This window comes from Pygoscelis adeliae, unplaced genomic scaffold (assembly GCF_000699105.1).
Source record: "Pygoscelis adeliae isolate BGI_AS28 unplaced genomic scaffold, ASM69910v1 Scaffold155, whole genome shotgun sequence".
Lineage (NCBI taxonomy): Eukaryota > Metazoa > Chordata > Aves > Sphenisciformes > Spheniscidae > Pygoscelis > Pygoscelis adeliae.
In genome coordinates this window covers 6,656,994-6,677,791 of record NW_008824932.1, presented here as the reverse complement: position 1 = coordinate 6,677,791, position 20,798 = coordinate 6,656,994, and the positions used below count along the sequence as shown (strand labels likewise).

The 20,798-nt window shown below is 34.7% G+C and overlaps 1 protein-coding gene across 1 annotated transcript in view; it reads right to left on the bottom strand.

The window, feature by feature from the left end:
* Positions 1-20,798, bottom strand: part of U2SURP (U2 snRNP-associated SURP domain containing) — a 38,792-nt gene that overhangs the window by 11,333 nt on the left and 6,661 nt on the right. Inside the window, exons 5-22 of the mRNA XM_009325096.1 lie at positions 20,409-20,476; positions 18,370-18,464; positions 18,256-18,288; positions 18,069-18,151; positions 17,424-17,589; positions 16,118-16,329; positions 15,131-15,174; positions 11,781-11,885; positions 10,786-10,852; positions 10,535-10,698; positions 9,243-9,405; positions 8,677-8,756; positions 7,501-7,588; positions 6,090-6,212; positions 4,536-4,692; positions 4,062-4,157; positions 3,408-3,474; positions 2,241-2,403 (exon numbers count right to left, since the gene is read on the bottom strand). Of these exons, the coding sequence (XP_009323371.1) occupies positions 2,241-2,403; positions 3,408-3,474; positions 4,062-4,157; positions 4,536-4,692; positions 6,090-6,212; positions 7,501-7,588; positions 8,677-8,756; positions 9,243-9,405; positions 10,535-10,698; positions 10,786-10,852; positions 11,781-11,885; positions 15,131-15,174; positions 16,118-16,329; positions 17,424-17,589; positions 18,069-18,151; positions 18,256-18,288; positions 18,370-18,464; positions 20,409-20,476 (1,974 nt within the window). The remainder of the gene's footprint in view (positions 1-2,240; positions 2,404-3,407; positions 3,475-4,061; positions 4,158-4,535; positions 4,693-6,089; positions 6,213-7,500; positions 7,589-8,676; positions 8,757-9,242; positions 9,406-10,534; positions 10,699-10,785; positions 10,853-11,780; positions 11,886-15,130; positions 15,175-16,117; positions 16,330-17,423; positions 17,590-18,068; positions 18,152-18,255; positions 18,289-18,369; positions 18,465-20,408; positions 20,477-20,798) is intronic.

Here is a 20,798-nt window from a genome sequence, read left to right as displayed (position 1 = left end):
GAAAGAGAGAGACACACATGCACAGCACCGTAAAGACCATTCTGAAATTTGAGTTATAATGTAAAGCAAAGTGCCAATCTTCCCACACTTAAAAAAAAACAGTAAAGAAATCACTGTTCTTTGGTGTTACAAAAAAGTCTCTGCTCTTGCTAAGTTCTGGAAAGAATTCACACTTCAGCAAGGTTAACAGGGGTATGGGGGAAGGCAAACAAAGGGTTAATAACTTGCCTTCTCTGATGGCTGTGGCCAAAGTTTGTTTCTTACTGCACTTCCCCTCCCAGCTGACAAACTTAATTTACTAACTGTGCCAAGAGAAAGAATTGTTGTTTGTATTCAGGAATTTCAAAAAAATGCATTAAAAAAAAAAGTATTTCAGCTTCCCTGGTAGTCACTGTGTAAACTGCTAGAGAATCAGACTTTGCCACTTTTTTTGCCAAAGATTTTACACGACATTTTTAACAGTGTATATTAGATGGCATAATTGTTAAAGCTGGTAATTGTTTGGGGGTTTTTTCCACTCAGTTCCTCCCCTCAAATTTAATAATGGACATGTTCTTTGGCAGGGACTGAGTACATACTAAGAAGAAACTTTGAGCGTGAATGCTTTGAAGTAGTACAGGGAGTACTTTCCTGTCAATGACAAACTTGAGGAGAAATTTCAAAATTTAAGTACTTCTACATAGTGTCTGAAATGTTCTGAAAATGAAAAAAATTACAATCCTTTTCTGGCAATTCCAACAGTCTGAAACTGAGATGGTAATTTACTTACCACAAACAATAAAGATGGCAACATGCACTTGAAAACCTCAAATATTTACCACCTAAAGCTGTTACAGATGGGATACATTGATGAAAGAACTTACACTTGTGCAGTGTGAAAGTAACAATGGTTAAAGTAAATAATTTCCTAATCTGCTTCCACAACTGCCAGGATAACATCTACAAAACAGATACTCAATCTGAAAGGAGCCCTTTCCATAACCGCTACAACCATTATTACAGCAAAATGAAAACTAGTTGTTTCACTTGTACTTTCGTTAGTCTAACATCATGTATTTTCTACAGAACTACTGCCACCATGAGTCAAGTCAGACATAAATCCCATTCAGCTTTTCTCAAATTCAGAATTTACTCACTTCAAATGGCTATGCATCATGCACTTTCAAACTGCTATGCAAAGCAAGAGGTTTCCAAGTGCTTAGTTACAGTCCATTAATCTTAATAATCTGAATTATTAAACCAAAACATATTTGGAAGAAACAACAGTTGTGACATGTTAAAATATTATTGCTTGTACATCTTAAAAGAGTATTATGGGGCTTTGCTAACATCTGATTTTAGCTAAGTAGTACATTACAGCATAAATAGGTAGGCAGCCACAATTCCACCTTCAAAATATTACCCAAATTATAATCTGTCACTTGGAGATGCTACAACTGCAACAAGTAGTTTAGCAGCTTCTTAGTACAAGAATTTCAGTATTCAATGTATCATGGGTTTTAATACTGAATACAAGCTGGAAAGTTGCATGCAATTTTAAACCTGTTTTTGCATGGCACTGTATGACAGAAAAGCTTCACTGCTAGACAAAGCTCATGCTAAATTCAAGTTCTAATTACCTTCTCAGTCAACCACAAGCTCAGAAGCCAGCATGAAGACCTAAGAATCTGTGCTCAACCTTAACAGCTATACTAACACCCATGCTTGGAGAAAGGATAAAAGAACGAGTGAGCCTTATAAACTGCATGTAGGTCTTCAATTAAAATGCCCCATTTCCAGCACCACCTGGTTTAGTTGCATCTACTTCTTCGATGGCTGACACAGTGAAAAGAGCAACTTTTAAACTCAATGAAATACTGCCACTTCAAGGCAAGAGACAGAGAGAACAAGAAAGTCATAGGACTTAAGGCCACATCCAAAAGTCACTCCCGCTTGCCGAGTAGAGGAAAGCGTAGAGAAATCCAAGCAATCTAAGGCTACCAGTGGTGCTGAAAAAGGGCACTGAAAAAGAAGAGTATTCTCAACACGCAATATCCCCTGACTCAATTTTTCATTTTTTCCTGCATTATTTTGAAAGGCAAAACAAGGCAAGGCAAGGCTGTAAACAAACATACCTTTATAAAAACACACTGGACTAAAAAAACCACTATATAATAGGACTATAATTATTTTAGTAAAAGTAACTCGGGGGGGAAGATTGGAAAGGTACAGAAGGGTGGCACAAAACACCACATGCTGACCTCTATCTCTCGGAGTTTGGCACGCTTTTCTTCGCTCATTTCTGAATATTTGACTGATGACTTGGATTCAGGCATTTCTTCTTTAATAGGATTGGAATACAAGTGTTGCTCTTCTGACTTAGAACTCTGAGTGTCTTCCTCATCTTCACTTTCTTCTTCTTGACTTTACAGAAAACATAAATAAATATATATATCAGTTAATTCTGTAAGACAATGATCTGTTACAAAATTTACCATCTCTCCTACTTAGTTTCTATGATTAGTTACTAGTTTAGAAATCTGTAAGTAAGATTGTGTTATGTAAAAGTCTGCATCCACAAAACAGTCTCCATCTGTGAGATAGATATCTTAATATTTTCATTTAATTAAATCATTAGTTTTTATTACTCAGATAATTTACCCTTGTCACATAAACAGAGTGCAGAAGAATTCTTGACATTTACAGTCACCAAATCCCTATCTAACTCAGCTACAAAACAAGTCCACTACCTCAATAAAAATCTCTTTAAGTGCTGTAATCGTACTTTTCAGATGTTTTATAAAAGAACAAAATTTACTACACTTTTGCTTTTTGGAGACAAGCCTGAGACATGGCAGATATTCAAAATTATATTCCCAGACTGGCCACTAGAGTGCTGGAGGACTACATGCAACGCAGTAAGATTATTTAAAGCATTACTAATAGATGCCCTCAATTGCCTACAGAACAAAGTAAAAGACTGCTCAAAAACAACAGATGGCATGGAGTCTATTAGCATGCAAAGAAACATATACATCAGAACATTATTCACTGTGTTTGTCTCAAAAGCAAAAGGCAGAGGTTTAGATACATTCATACATACCTGACACCAAGATTTCCAAACTGTAAAATACTACTACCTTAGTTCTTACCATCTGACATTACGTTATCAAATCAGCATCAATTTAAAGATTATGCTTAACAATTCTATCAAAAGGTGTAATTTAGTGTGTTAGAAAAAATTACGGGGACTGAAAGCATGCTGCACTAAAATCCTGATTTTTCTCAATTTTCTTATTCTCCTACTTCCAAAATTTCATTTTTGTTCTGCTCTTATAATACATATATATCTTACAGGGAGTCCCAGAGACACTCAACCTTAGAGGCAGAAAATTAATATGTTTTCATCAGAATTAAAAAGTATTTACTTTTGAATTTCCTCCTCCTCAGATTCTTCGTGTTGGTCAAAAAGCTCCCACTTAGAAGTAGTAACAGCTAGAAGAGACAGTAAGATAATTTTAACAACAAAAAGCTATCACTTAATCTGAAAATTAGTATTTGTAGATATAACAAAAATTACAATGTGATAAAATTTACCAGCATCTAACACTTAATACAGACTTTCTATTTCATAGAAGTACTCAAACCTGCATGTTATCAGAATATTTACTATTTACAGAGCTATTCACTTACCTTGCATATCATGTTTCAGTGAATCCTTCGAAAGCAGCCAAGTATTTGTCAGTTTATAAAAATCTTATCTTCCAAACAAATATTTAGAAAGACTGCCAACCACATACCCAGATTTCTTTCAATATTTATTCTTAATGAACTGGAAATTATTTTTAAAGGTTGGTGTGTTATTCTACTTCAATAACCAAAACAGAATACACTATTTTCTTCACTGAGGTTATAACCAAAAAAAGAAGTTACAATTGAAAATCCTACTGTATTACTACAGAAATTATACTAGCACTTTTAAACAGATCAGTTGAAAATAGTCATGAAATAGGTAAGTGACATTAAGCTTTCAGTTTACTTAGGGGAAGTGTTTTAGTTTAATATATACTTTGAAAACTAACCTTGAGCTTCCAGTTCCGATTCATCCACTGCTTCCCACTTCGAAGGGGCAACTTTAAATATAGGCTCATTCTTTTTTGAGTCTTCAGCCGTATCCACTGTTGGAGAAAGAGACACAGAAAAATCATTTCCAAAGCTCTTCAAAAGTTCAAATGGAAAAATTCTAATGTAACAATCAGATTTAAATACTGAAGCATATTATACTGTTTTATTATTTGCAAAGAAAAGAAGTTAGGGTTTGGAACCTGATGCGCATAACATCAGAAGACACCTACTGTGTCTCTGAAGCAAGTACAATCTAAAAGCAGTTTTTAAACTAATTCTTCCTAGAACAAATTGAAATTAATCAATTCAACATTTTACAAAGCTACACGCCATGTTAATTCTTGGCTGTACTTGTAAAAACTACTCGGGCAAAAAAAAGATCATCAAAAATTGAAGATTCAAATTGAAAGCAAAGTTGAAACATTTCGTACAAGGAACTCCATCAAGATCATCATCCAGGGATTTAATTGGGACTCCATCCAGATCGTCAATAGGAGCAGCATCAATAGGAATTCCATCCACATCTTCTAGTGGAGCACCATCAAGCTCTTCCTCAATGGGAGCACCATCAAGATCATCTGGTACTTCCTAAAAGCAAATAATAATTAATCATTTCAAGAACAAATCTACATTGCTTTTCTTTACTTCTCCAATTATTGATTCATTTCTTTTTAAAGGAGTAGCTTTAAAAATACCTAAAACCCAAAAAACCTCAATTTTAACAATTTTTGCTACCAAGTTGCTTATTGCAGAAGAAAAATATGACAATATCCTCCTATAAAAAATTATAAGCAAGAACTTGGAATTCGTCCACAATGTACTGGAAGCTTTGCAATATATATTTCTATATTAAATGTATTTCTATATTCAAAAGAAGAGATATTAAGCTGAGGTTTAGCTCGAAATGAACCAATTACAGTCAGATAAATTATACTTACTATATATGAAAGATTCCCTGAGAACCAGTAATCTGAACAACTGACAGAAATCAGCTATTTAGTAGGAACACACATAAATGATAAATACACCTGCATACTCTAACTTGTTAGGTACAGGCACTGTCCTTCATACATGCACGTTCACCTTGCTCTAGTGCTAAGGGAAATAAGCTAACCTTCCAATTACACTCTAGGTCTCCCTCCCACTGTTCCGAAAGGCGTGTTTCCACAGAGTCACAAAATGAACTTATCCTAAACATATATCCATTTATTAGCGTCCACTGTCTTGATTCTCTTAAATGATATTTATACGTAACTGTGAACAGATCAGTACACATTCACTCAGTGCTAGTGGTATTCTAGAAATGTTAAGCATAGAGCTTCAAAATATTGAATAATAATTTATACATGTCACTATGCAATAACTAAAACTCGCTACATATCCTGTTTAAAATAACCTCTATCAGAAAAAAAAAAAGAGATATAAATGCTGTAGGCTTAACTAGAAAGTTAGCAACTTACTGCTCTAATACAACACAGCAAAGATCAAAGTAGAGTATCACCAGTGTGAATGATCTATTGCAACCTTCCTCTCAAACTAAGAAAGCTCAGAGGGCTCTATTACATCCAATTGTGACACTCACACAAGAAGAAAGTGGATGATTCAGGTGGCCAGATGCCTAGCTATTTAGAACTCTCAGAGATTAAAACTAATGCCTGAAATTCTAACTCAAAATTCACAGACAGATACTACAGAGTATTTCCAACGCAAAGGAAATACCTGTCATTCCGCACTAGTCTTTGCTCTGAAATGGTTTCACAATATAACTCTACTACAGCACCTATCCTGCAAGCAACAAATGCATAAACAGATTAAACAGTATCTGCATCTGAAAATACCTGTTACACCTGTACTTAAGAGCAAGGATTCAAAGGAAAAAGGTTTATTCACCCTAACAGAGATATCAAAATAATCCTTGCCAGCCCTATTTTATATTTACACATTTTTCCTCACCATCTGCTAGCATCACTACCAAGGTCACTTACCTCTGTTTCTTTATCTTCCATTATATTTACAAGCCCCAAGAAAATATTCTGTAGTTTGATCAGAAATGGTTCTGGATAGATCGCCCAGTCTTCCCAGGCTCGGAAGCATGTCATTACCCGTTGCTAGAAGCAATAAGAAAAAAAATGCTAATAAACCCTTGTTAAGAAATTTTAAGTGATTGGAAATACACCACAGAGAACTACTACTGTAGACAGCTACTCCTAAGTAGTTCCATACTGGAGTATATTACAACGATACCATGCTGGGGAAGACTAGTAATTTTACAAAAATATGTATATAGGAACTACTTTTTTTAAAAATCTCACTTGGGCTTCATTTTCCCCTTAAATTCCTGTCACATTATCAATTTCAGCTGTTCACACTTCCTATCCCAATAGTAAATTTCACTCTGCCCAGAAGCAGGCACCTCTACTAAATGTAACAGAAAATATCTTTCCCTTTGTAAAATAAAATAACTAAAAATAACACTGAATAATATGAATAACACTTATTCATATTATTGAACTGAAATTATGTTCCTACTTTAATTTTTTTTTGTAGAAGTGAAGTATATTTGAAACGATGGGCTTCAGCTCAAGCTTGACACATTAAATGTAGCTGGAGATGTAGATATTAAAAAAAAAATCTACTGTCTGTCTTTACCATATAATTTAATAAACAGTTTTAAAATAGCAGATAACTAAAATTGATTCTCAATCCAGAGCAATTGGGAGCAGAGAAGGTAGGACAACCAGGATAAAGACCTTAATACAGAAAAACTAACTACACTGTAAGCTTTGTATTTAAAGCTTCTGATTTAAAAAAAAAAAAAAAACACAACCAAAAAAAACCCTGTAGAGGCATCTTTAAAATAGGAGAAGGAAAAGCTAGGCTGAGCACAAGAATGGTGAGAAGCAGAAGCACTTTATCTCAAAAAATCACTCTCAACTACCCATGGTCAGACTGCTTATCAGACCTCAAAAAATAAAGCGTAACCATCACAAAAATGTTAAAAAGTAACTTTATGCTGTTATATCCAGCAGTTTCTTTCCACACTGAGCAGCCCGAATTTATTTTTGAAACTGAAATACAGGGGGTCCAAAAATAATCAGAAAGCTAGAAGGCCTTGTTTGCAATTCAAGTACTAGACAGATATCCTCTCAACTCCACAGCTATACATCTATGGGTGCACTTCAGCTGTTAGATGCTAGTTTTCTTCCTTAATTTCAAGACTATCTTTGCAAGAGAGAAAACTTAATTTTAGTTTTTTATTGGCTTTTTTTTTTTTTTTTTTAAAGGCTTAATTAGGAAGCTTGAGGTCTAAGCAACCTATCACAGTATGCAATCTCTTGTGCAGGAACATCTGTTTATTTGACTTCTATGTCATGTAAATAACAATGAAATACATACCTTGAAATTTTCAGACTGTAAATGGCCTTGTATTGTACGGTAAGTAGCATTGAGATCAGAGAATATCTGACATAATTTTGTTTCAAAACTAGAATTAAACATATACATTTCTTTAGTTAAACTTTGTAATACATGTTTCCTGGACATACATAATTCACGAGAATACCTGGAACACAGGACTCAAAAGCACAAGGTTCTGATCCCTATAGTAGCCATGAACTGAACTATAAAATAAATATGATTACATATGTTAAATCACCTTAGACAACAACAGAACTGTGAAGGGACATCTTCACATCTGCTGCAGTCTCTTTATACAGCCTGGAAAGATTGGAGGAGGATAAAAGGAGTCTTACAACCTTATATACGACAAAAGAATTGTCTCAAAATTCAACTTGTATTTTTAAAAAATTCTTAGTTATGTTTCTATTCTAATTTACTCAATGAGGCCCTCAATGAAAGCACAGTGAGTAACAGCTGCCTTGCTTCCCTTGAGCTCCTCTCGACATGCAAAAAATAAACCAGCACAGCAAAGACACTGCAACAAGAAACATCATTTGCAATCGCTAGAGTTTTGTAACATGCTGAATATTCCCCACCATGCTACCATAACATTAGACACACTCCAGGAAGTAGGCACAATCAAATATCTAAATAAGACAAAGGTACTCTCCTTTGGAGATTTTTCCTAAATTCTGCTCAGCACCTTAGAAACAAAGTATGTAACCCCCTTACAAGTTCTCCAAATCTCATGGAGAATTAAAAAACAACCTTTTAATTGAAAAAAAAAAAAAATCTATTTCAAAAATTGACTTCTTCACATGGATTATTTGCTATACCATATCTTGAATATTATCTACAGGCTCTCTTTCTGTAAAGAGGCACATGAATTACTCTCACCTCTGTGAGGTTCCATGTCAGCGGTCCCTTACATAGGGCATATACGCTTCTTTTTGCATTACAAAGCAATCCTATGCACTAACACGCTACATCTTTTTACATAACACTACATCATTTACGTTTTCATGCAGAGAGATATAAGTACCACCAGTGTTGTAACAGTATCCTCATAGAAGTGTGAATTTCTCTACAACCACATTTATCCAGAGATGTGCAAAACTGAATATACGGGTATTCTTTTTTTTAATCATCAATCACCTAAAATATTATACTTACAATTTTCTATAGTAGGAAGCATTGGCAACTTTAGCTGAAGAGTTGTATAACACATCTGACACTAGATATAATCTTGCAATCTACAATAAAGAATGTTCAAATTAAGTATTCTTTCTGGAAAAATGCATATATTTTCAGGATAATTTAAAATATCTAGAAGTATCAAATTAGAACTAAGCGTAACACAGCCATATTGTTAATAAACATGCTAAGACGCGATTAGCCCCCTGTTACACTACAGGGTACTACCCACTGTAACATGATACTACATAGTATTACAAAGGACAGATCATGGCATTCCATTTTTGTTTCCTTGTTTGAACAGACTATTCTGCTGTTTTCAACTTCACAGTAAGGCAGAACATTATTTACAAGCAAGTTCAAAAAGAATAAAAGTGTATAACAAAATCCCACAGGAAAAAAAACCCATACTTAAATTCAAGCCCACGTTTTAATACAAACCTCAATGCTATTTGAAACTTATGAAATAATGCTTGTAAATTATATGCACATGCTGTTAAGTGAGCTCTTCACCCAAAAAACAAGATTATACAAAATCTCCACACCTTCTTAGGAAGAGGAGTCTTCAGAATGGACAATGATTCTGTAATGCAGTCTACAATTTCTTCAGCAGCTTCTGCATTATTTAGACAGAAAACCATTGCATCACCAATATCATTCTTCCGAGGTGTTAATCCACGCAGAATTTCCTCTAATTTGTCCCTCTGTCTGAAATATCAGGAATTTTAATACTGTCAATATAAAATTAACAGTACTTTTGGGAATTTCCATTTAATGATGTTTTTGATTTTTTCATCTTTAGGACAAAAGCAATTTTCAATATTTCTATATTCTGTTGCCCGAGTTTTTTCAGTGACTCGTGAACATATGCATCCACGTTACATAAATAAAGTGCAAAAGATTCCCACTCAAGTCTTGACTACACAGAGAAATCAAGGAAAAATAATGGAGAAATACCTAATGCAGCAGATCAGTATCTCTAATAAAGCAATTATCTTTCCGGATTTAGTTTAAGTCTAAATCAAAATGGATAAATCTAAAGCATGCAAGTAATTTCTGCTATGGAATAAGAAGCATTAGTTTCAGAAAGCTATTAAGAAGCAATTATTTCAGGTTTTCCCTGACCTCCATATATACAGAACACTCTCAAAAGAGTATCTTTTTGAGCCTTTCAAAAAGAAGATATAAGAAACAAATTATGCATTAAAACTTCCAGAACCATGACTGGTATCATAACTATGATGAAAAGAATAAAACAATAAGAAATTCCACATGCTAAGAACACAGTTGGAACAATAATAGCAAAATTAAGAAAATCATGTATATACTTCCACTGCGATAGCCAGCCCCACCACACTTAAAATTCACAGCAAAGAACTCTGATGATCTGTCTATTCCTGCTTATTACCAGCTGCTCCCAATTTTAATTTCTGATGAACGCCATCAATAAGTTTAAGATTATAACCACTGTTTAGTTCCTGAGATCGTAACAATGTTGAGAAAGGTGCTATATACCCCCACCAACAGATAGGAACAGAAAATGGGGAAAACCTCTCGTCTTCCCAATCCCCTTCAAATAATGGGTTAATAACAATTGGATTGAAAGGACTCATTGTTCAATGACGACAAAGCTAACCAAATCCAGAACGTATTTAGCAACAAGTATCATCAAAAAAGTCTAACTGAAAAGCACTGAGGTTAAGAGAGTTTCTAAGTAACATGATGACAAGCATGGTAACATTGCAGGGATGACGTATTATAACTACAAAAACACAACAGGAAAAAACCAAGCAGATGAGCAGTTAAGACAGCACTATAAATTGATGGAAGTTCATACTCTTCCTTAAGTGCACCCTTCTTGTTTGGTTCCTCCACAAACGCTTCCGTTTCTTGCTCTTCTGACATCCCATGCAAGTATGGATTCAACGGTGGTGGCCTCCAAAATGATCCATTTTTGAACATACGGAAATCTTCTGTCCTCCACTTGGTTGGAGCATCTCCCTACAAAAAAACAAAAGTGTTTTTATTTTGGTGTTCTTTTATTTCATTATGCTTGAAGTTATGAATTGTCACTAAAATTCTACTTGCCTGAAGAATTGAGTAAAGCTTCCATCTATAATATACATGGGCTGGAGTCTGGTTTTCAAATAAAAACCTAAACCAGAGAGCAAAGAAAAGACACAAAACATATTACAAATTATTTAACTGAAGCAAATTCAAAAGCAGTAATAAAAAAAACAAACCATATCCTGTTCAGAATCCCACCTCAGCTACCGAGTGAACTCAAGATAGCTAAAATCACGTACACCTACAGCACAGCCGTGCAGAACAAGCACGACCGCTCCACACACATACATCTGCAATCTGCAAAGCGGAGTGCAGAATTCCACAAAGGCACAGCATTTCTCAGAAGTTTCAAGCAGAACAAACAGGGTCAGAAAGAACAACTGTGCAGCCCCACAGTAAAGCAGAAGAATCATCAGTGCAAAGAGTCACTACGGGAGCAACTGCACAAGAAATTTGGAAATTGATCCTTTTTTTATTCCAGTAACAACATGAGCTGGAAATTCTGACAACTTCACCATGTCAGCTGAAGTTTAATCCTATTTGCACTGACGTCAAAGAAAAATGACGCCCAGCTCTTGCTAAAGGTTAGCAATTAGGCTCCAGGAAGAATGGACTTTACATTGAGTTTGTCTGGTTTGGGGGGGATTTTTTTCTTTTTTTTTTTTTTTTATATGTATGCTACTGCTTCCACTGATGACTTTGAATCCTTCAGAAAAGTAGGCGTTAAACGTAATTTTATTTATTACATATGTATTTTAGATACTTACAAATGTATTTTATAGTGTGTATATAGTATTTTATTTATTTATATGTACACATTAGTAACAACTGGAATAAAAGTGCATTCTTCTTTCTTAAAAAGATAGCATAAGCATTTGTACATTTTGTAAAATTTAAATCTGCACATAAAGATAGACATAGTAAACCCAACTCTTATTAGTATTTCAGAAATGCAAAATATTAGCAACAGTGAAAATAGTTAGCGCTATTTCAAATTGAAGCAATGTAATAAGCACCTGAACATTGGATTGTTGATTTCTCGGTTCATGATCATGGCTTCAAACATAGGCCCTTCCCGTACCACAAACTCTATCATTCGATGTATCAAAGCGAGCAAATTCCTACAACAACAACACAGTTAAAGAAAAATTGATTCAGACCTAACACTATGTAAAACTACACTCCACCTAAGATACTACAACTGTGCAGGAGATTATTTTGCTGTATTGTTAAGAAAACTGTATAAAAGATAAGGTAACATGGAACATATTATAGCCTTGCATCATAGACACGGGCATTCTAAAATAGAAACATGCCTACGAGTGGTGGAGTAAGAATTTAAGAGGAAACCTCTTCCCTGAATTTCCACGGCTTAGCCTACAACCATCTCTTGCTTAGCAGAAGCTTAATAGTCCTTATGCATAAAATTGGGCAACTGAACACCAAAGTACAATTAACTATCAAAAACTAAGCCCTCATCTAAATCGACTAGAACTAAGACCGAAGTGTTAGCTAAAGTTCTACAGAGGAAAAGTGGCTGAATATTATGCTCAAAATTGAACACACATAACTTTTGAATATTCAATAGAAACTGCATTCAGCTTTCAAACTATTCAAGTATGAAAGGAAAAGCAAATAGCCTTCTTGATGCCAAACAGGGCAATGATTTTATTAAATTTAGATAAACTCTTTTTGGTCAAGACTCAATTATTGGCATAGAACAAAACTGTCCATCATTTCATGTCATACCATCCAATGTTTCCTCCCTCATACACTCAAGGGAACCAAATCACAATTAAGAAAAAATAAAAATCTGTATTTGTTTCATTCAGCACTACATCCTGAGACAGGCAAGAAGCAGATGTGAAGCACACATTTTTCAAGCCACATCTGAAAATGCAGAGCCACTTATAAGCACGCTAAGAGGAGACGGTCATATAAGCTTTACAAAGAATGGTGATCGTCAGTTTCCAACCTTTTGGGTTTTTTTGGAAACAGGATCCTGAATTTTCAAATATAGATTACCTACATATATCAAAAGATTCACAGCACATGTCCTTTGAATGTGATGCAAACAAAAAAAAATATACAGATTTTTACATTTTTAAATTTGTTTTCTTAGATGTAACAAATGGATATTGGTTCTTTACATGTACCTCATTAGATTTCCTTTTAGCAATTTTGTAATTATTAAAATTCAAAAATTGTTACATTGAAAAGCTGCAGAATTTTCTATTACTACTTAGTAATGAGATGATTATTTTCTACCATGAGTATTCAAAGTTCTGCCACAGCTATAATGCACTACATAAAAAAAAATTTCCAACTTAAAAACATAGTAATAAAACCCTGCCCCTGCCATCTGCAAACTTAGCAAATGTTCTGTTTTATACCAGCTAGCATTAAATCTAGATTTGCCTCAAATATTACACAAAAAACCAAACAGCTACCTACAGCTCAATTTTCCTGTCTGTTTGCGAGGACATAGTCTCAATAATTCTGTAGCCATTTTATTTAAAGCAGTGTTCTGAAAGTCTGAATAGCAAGCCTGTTCTTGTTATATGAACTGTATTTGAAAACATCAATAAGAAAAAAAAAATTACAATTAGCTTTCAAGCCTCTGAGCTATTACACCATTCATTTATTTTAAGGCAAGTTCAGTGTGATCATTTCTGGCTTTCTGCAGAACCATGCCTTTGGTTTTCATCTAATTTTATTTTCATCGAGTACAATAAAGTTGAATAAGAGCAGCTTATGCTTGAACAAGAACATCTGCTTTGGAACAACCTCAGATGTCTGAAAAAAGATTCAGAACATCCCATATCTGAAAGAGGGTGTTACATGCATTTTGGTATATAAGACAGGATAATTGAAAGTGAATTTCTTAGAAAAACATTGATTGTATATACTCAAGGTTTTCTGTTTAGTAAATACTGAGAAGTAAGAGATGTTAAAAACCAGTATTGAAAATTTTCAAACAAAGGAGAATAATTTAATATATTATCCCACTGAAGTCAGCTGAAATTTTTGCATGATGTGATGCACTGTGTAATAGTCTTAGCAGTTGTCATTAGCACCTTTGAAAGTCATCGGGGAAAAAAAATTGTAAGTATTTTCAAATACAATTCAATTAACACAAGCTTTTATCTTACGAGCTTTCAAAATGCTACAGTAAATAAAATGGAAACATATTTTTCTCTGAAAGCTAATTACTCTGTAAGCACTGTACAATTTTACAAGTACTTGTTCTACTATTCAATATGTTTCTCAAATCAAGACTCCTCGTCACCCTAATTATTCATGTGTCTACCCAATAAAAATTCTACTGTCCTAAAATTTCATCAAAAATACTAGTGCATTTGAGCATCTATTGACACATATGTTAATATACTACTATAACTAGCTTCACAAACCTCTCTCTTCCCCCCACACACACGCGAAAAAAAGAAAAAAGGGACTTTGTGACAATTAAAACAGTGTAGTAAAAAAAGATGATAGTTTTAAGTGCATTATTTTAAAATGTCATTTAGCTTAAGTTGGCCAACAAAAAAAAGTTTTTCAGTTATAATAAAACCACATTTATTGGAGCCGATCGTACCAATGTCTGGTCAAAAACTGTATACTTTCCCAATCCATCCCATGATGTTTTCCTGGTCCCCCGCTGCCGCAGACAGTTCAGCTGGTGTTGCTCACCAAGGCCAATGTCAAAGAGAATTTGGTAATCTTTTGTGCTTATTTACTTTTAAAACAGTGTTGTGTTCCTATGTTTGGGAAAAGGCTTTGGCTTAACTGAGCAAGAGTATACCTAGGCTAGTGTGAAGGTAGAAGCACTGACAGGGACCAAAATGTAAAAATAGCCTTGCAATACAGAACTACCTTTTTCAGCAACCAAAATTATTAACTGTTGCACATTTAGAAAAAAAAAAAAAGGCAGAAATCAAAATGATTTTTAACTGAACTGGTTACAAATTGTACAAGTCAAAAAAAAAAAAAAAAAAAGGAAAAAAACCCCGCAGCACCACACTGGAGACAGCTGCATCCTAGCTAAGAAGCACTCAAGGTTTATATCAGGACCTCTGAGACAAGCTCTTTCACCCTAGTGTTCACTCACAAAGTTACCCTGCAACTATTTCTAGTGCTCAAATTAAATGCAAAAGATAATTTCTTAAATCTACCCTCACTGGGAAAAAAGTTATTAAGATAAGGATAGTAAGACTGTAAAACGTACACATTTCTCTCAAGTGTCATGAAAGAACCATTGCTCAGTCAAGCCATTACCTTTTCCTCAACATCACCATTTTTCTTTAAAATTCCGAAGGGGAAATTTTCTATATTTAGATCAGTAATAATAAAGAAAAACATGTACCTTTCTGTTGGGATAACCACTTTGACTATGGCTTGCGACAGAGTCTGTATATGAAGTCACATCAGATAATAAACATAGAATATGTGAGTATTGTTAACAAGTAACAAGCAAAAATATACATATGCAATGAAAATACTACACATCTATCACAAGTTTTGCAGGCAATCACTGCTGTGAAGTTATAACTAAGCAATTACACAAAATGCAAATGGTTGTGTCAGTGAACCATAAAGGTTCACTAATTGCAAAGTATCAGAACATTCCTGTCAGAATGTACATTGATGCACTGAATAGGTACTACGCTGAACATAATTAAGAAAGGAGTTCTTAAGTTTATGAAAAGATTCTAAACTATTTGACTTGGATCACGTTGGTATTACTTTATTCCCAAGTCTTACAAAAAACAGCCCTAACATTTAAGTGTCATTCAAAGAATCAACAAATTCTTACAAATGTAAATCAAGTTGGTTTGTGATTACAAGATACTTACCCTTTTATCAGCTAATATTCCAGAAAAAAAAAAAGTTTGAAAACTGACTCCATAAGTAGCATAAAATACTTACTCAATGTCCAGATTAATTACCTTCTACACAAAATACATCAACTCTAGTGTAAAAATAACGCTACCCAAATTAAAACGTAGTATTTTCTCTAAAGAAAACAATTTAGATACTGCAATTTGGCAGCCAACAAAAGGGGGGGACGTAGGAGAAAAAAATCCAGGGAGCCTGGAGGGGGAAAATGATAGCCGGATTTAAAGCAGCACTAAAATAAATCAAGACCCAAATATACTGTACCCTAACACAGACATGAAACAGAGCTTCAGGAATTAAGTAGGTTCCCTCGGGCTACAGCAGGGAACCAGTTAGTTTGTACACTAAGGGCCGCCAAAGTCAGCCTGAACAATGCAAATCTATGAAGCCATTGAAATACTGTCACAGATGTAGTATTTAACAACGAGATATGGCCCAGGGTACTGTAAGTTACCTTCTCAAAATCTTCCTTGTTTTTTGGTGGTGGTAACATTGGAGCATTAGGATTCTTCAATCTCTCCCTAGGCTGGGCATTAAAAGGCAGTCCTGACGGAGGAGGCGGGAGGGTGTGCTCCATCATAGAAGGTGGAATGTATATTGGATGCGGTGGTATAGGTACAGCTTTGCCCCAGCCTAGCTTCATTTCAAACGACATAATCATCTTGCCTGAAAAAGTGAAAGTAAAAAAAAAAACCAAACAAACCCACCATTATGTTATAAATTGGTTCTGCGTCACCTGAGATTTCTCCATGTAAGTGCAGCGTTTAGGTTTGCCTGCCGTGGTTTACTTTTTGCTTACGCTGTTGATTAGTGTACCACATCTATCAGACTACACCATGTGTGAATGAAAGCCTATTACATGAAATACTTTATTAATCTTCCCCCAATGTATGTTTTCAGGAGACTACAACACACAATTACTTGACTTGTTGGGGAAAAAAATTTTTAAAATTTGATATTCAGCACATCAGAAAGAACAGAGTAATTTAAATTATTTCTGCACTTCAATTCTTCAAAATGTTTTGCTCATAATAACAAATTGCAAATGAAGTTATTCAAAACCAAACGTAATAACCAATTAGAACTCCTACATAGTGTAAGCCTACTTACTAATGGCCCTAGTAAAGGACCATTTTGAGAAAGCTATGCAAGGGCAACCTTTCATTTTTTATTCTTTTTGTCTAGGATGCTGATTTTTTATTTTCAGGCTCTTCCTGAACTGTCAAAACAGAGCTTTCTTCATCACGTAAGACTTTTTTTTCCTTTTTTTCCAAATAAGAGATAGACAAGATAGTCCATATGCAAAATTACATGCCTGGTGTAGTACAGTTACCTCTTCAGTATTAGGAATTTAGCCTTTATTCAAAAGGACATATCTATCACCAATTATTGATAATACCCTGCACACTAGTTAAATTTATTCACTAAAAAAGCTATTGTTGGTAAACAACAAGTAATAGATGCCTTCTTAAAATAGTCTGTTTACAGAGGAGAGATCTTCAAAACAGTCAGAAATTTCACACCTTTACCCACAGCAAAAGCCACCAGTATTCCCAACCCTTGTGTATGCTATAGTTTGATGACATTCAGCTGCCAGTAAAACAGTCAGCATAAACTAAAAATCACTGCCAGTGTGGTATCCACTGGAGTTACAGCGTACCTATTCACTAGTTTGATAAACAACTTGAAGATATGCTTACAGTTACTCCTCAGTATTCCTACAGAGATAATTACAATTCCGAACTGAGAAATCTGTTTACCATTTAAATTCTTTAATGCTCTTTCAGCATCTCTCCTGTTCATAAAGGCAACAAAGCCGCAGTTTCTTTCTCTTGCTCTTTCTTCATCAGTTCTTGGCCACATAATTTTAACACTCGCTAATGGTCCAAAGCGTCCAAATTCTTGACATAACATCTCTTCATTCATCTACATGAAAAAAGGTAAAAATTAGCATCTTGATACTGTATTTTTAAGATACTCGTTCATATTGTTGTCCAAATGTTGAGATTTTGATTTTCTGAGTTTCTTGAAAAACAACACTTCATCGATACCTCCCCAATGCTATCTACTCCAAAAATAATTTAAAAAATTGCATTTGAAACTGAGCACACTCAAATTTTTGAGATATGATCCACCTTGCACAGAGATATCCACGGAGAAATAATTTTAACTGAGCATTTTTGCACCTAGTAACCGATAGCCTAAACCTTAACTTTTGCAGCATCATGTACAGAGCATTTATCCAAATGAATACTGCCTCTACAGTCACCAATTGTACCTAGTATATGGGTTTAAACATATGCATATGGCTTAAAATAAAAAGGAGGGAAAATTGCCACTGGAAGAACATTCAGCTGGACTCAGACATGCCAACGCTGCACTTCACTCCTTGGCTCCAAACTTACTTGAGGGTTAATGTTTCCAAGATACAGATTTGTTGTGCTTGGATCTCCAACATCATGTGACCCTGGTGCATAATCATCCAGTACTACAATGATGGAGGAAAACACAGAAAAAAAGAAGTTTTATAATCCTTGCTATATGCTTAAGTGACAACTTTATATTGAATGAGAAAAGAATCTATATTACCACCAGACGATCTGTTTCTTCTTGAAGGAGCATCCACTGAACAAATAGAAGAAAAATATGTATTTTAGTCTACAAATTTTGTAGCCCAAACGAACATAAAAAATAACATCTACTTACTTGAACGACGCTGGCCATCTGAATCTGACTGGGGTGGTTCAAAACGACTCAATCTACCTTTTGTTTTATGTCTTTCATCACGCTCCTCTTGTATTCTACAAAACAAGTTTAACATAAGTAACTATCATTTTGAGGTTTTTATTCTAAAATTTTCAATAACTTTAGAATTATGAGAATTTTTAATATTAAACAAAGGGCTTGTTAAAAATTTCAAATTGCCCATATGTTTGAATTTCTGTTTAATCAACTGGAATATATCTACCAGAATTATTCCAGCTGCATGCTTCCTCATTCATACTGTCAGGGCGCTTTAACCTCAAACAAAATTGACTTGGTTTGAGAAGCAGTTTACAAGACCAGAAATAAGAACCGTGCTCTGAAAAAGTGACCCGAATTCCACATCCAACTGCCAGAGATCCACTGACTGTTCAGATGACTTCTCAAAATGCACACAACTCCGTAGTGTCTATTTCTCCTCCTACCTTTTCTAAGCCTTATTCACGTAGGCTGTCACCTTGTAGGGTGACAGATAACCCCCATATGACTATTTCCAGAACATACAGGATCTTGTCTCAGTTTATACCTTTGAGGATAGTACTCACACAAATAACTATTTGGTTCTTTGTAGTTTGGCCTTAAATCCTGGTATGAAGATATTGTGTACCAGGAATACAAGGTGTCAATTCAACTCATTTACATCAACTAATGAACAGACAGCAGTGAAGTTCAGACACTACTCACAAGAGCCATTTATGGATTTATAATGTAGTACCTATTGTTTTCTAATGCATACAGATTATTTTGTTTTCCACCTCTAACATCAGGGCAAATATATGGCACTCAGTTACACTCAATACATGTGCTGCTCTTTCTGTTGTATAACACATTCAAAAGTGAAAGAATCTGCTTTTTGAAGCATTATTCAGCTTGTTTTTAAAATTATGCAAGCTGAAGTACATCTCTAAACTTTAATTACAAGTCTTATTTCTGCATTAATACAAAAGCTCAACCTCATACTACAATTCTTCTGGATATAGTTTTAGAGACACTGACAAAACTTCTTATCCTTCCCGAGTCTGTTAGGCATTTCAATTTGCGACCAATCTCTTTGCTACATCCTTATCAAGAGAAAAGTCAAGACCAAAAACCTGAACATCCTCATCCATTACAGTACCTACTTGTCTTTCTGTATCTTCACTAACTTTAACAACGCATGAGACCATGTTAACAAGTGTTCTCATTTACAGGCTCACACTTGCTAATTTATAACAGAATTGCATCCCAAGTTCCACTTTTAGGTAACATACTGACAGCAGCTGTCAAAGAAACAAACCTAGGTTTCCATTTTTTATCCTGGTAGATAGCTGGTTGATCCAAGCATCAAAGCTTCTATTCACACCTAACTGATCCAAAAATCATCTTCGGTAGCTTTGGAAACATAGCCAGTCATTCACTTACTGGGATCTCTGAAATACTTTATGCATTTATATGTAATTTTTTTGCTTAATTGCTCTGGATATTCTTCTGCTTAGGAAGGCAGTACCAAACTGTTTTGAAGGTCACAATCAAACATCTCCGACGTGCAAAGAAATCCATTCATTTCAACAGACAAAGATTTAAGCCAGCATGCTGGGCTTTTTTTGGTTTGTTTTTTCATCATTTTACATCCTCTGGTCGATGCTAGATTTCAAAACAGAAGTCCTGTTCAGCAATAGTGGTAAACACTTCCTATCACCCATCAGCATGAGAAAGGGCAGAAGTATCAAGGAACACCAGAGAACTAATTAGATGGCAACTGATTATGCAGACAAATCACAGACACCTATACCGAGCATCTACCAGCATGGGTTCATACTCTGTTTAATTATCATTGCCGCTGTTAATTAAGTTATACCACTCCACAAGCGTTTGGGGAAAAAAACAAAACAAAAACCTACTTTGGGAGACAGCTTAGCAAGAATGATCCTAAATGTTGCCTGCAAAAACAAGGTTAAAACCTTGCATCTTCTTTATTTACAGTAAAAACTAGTCAAACTTACTGCTTTAATTCTTCTTTAAAGAGTTCCAAATTACTCTTTTTCTTTTCCTTCTCTCCTTTCTTCAAAGGCTAAAATTAAAGATATATCAGCCAACATTTCAGCAGATAAAATGAAACAAAAATAGAAGTTATATGTATATAACAAAATTTTAGATAATTTCCATGCATATTTTACCCACAGCTTTCAAACCAAGTAAACTACAGGAGGAAAAAAAAAAACAACAAACCAAAAACAGACTTGAAAACATTAAGACTGAGCGCTATCAAACACAAAGCTAGAAAATACAAAATTAAAGATAGCTTAAACTAAACTTTGTTACTTCTCATTATTACAATGCAGCATGTGTGATCAAACACTCTCTCTACAACATACAAATTTAAAATATCTGTG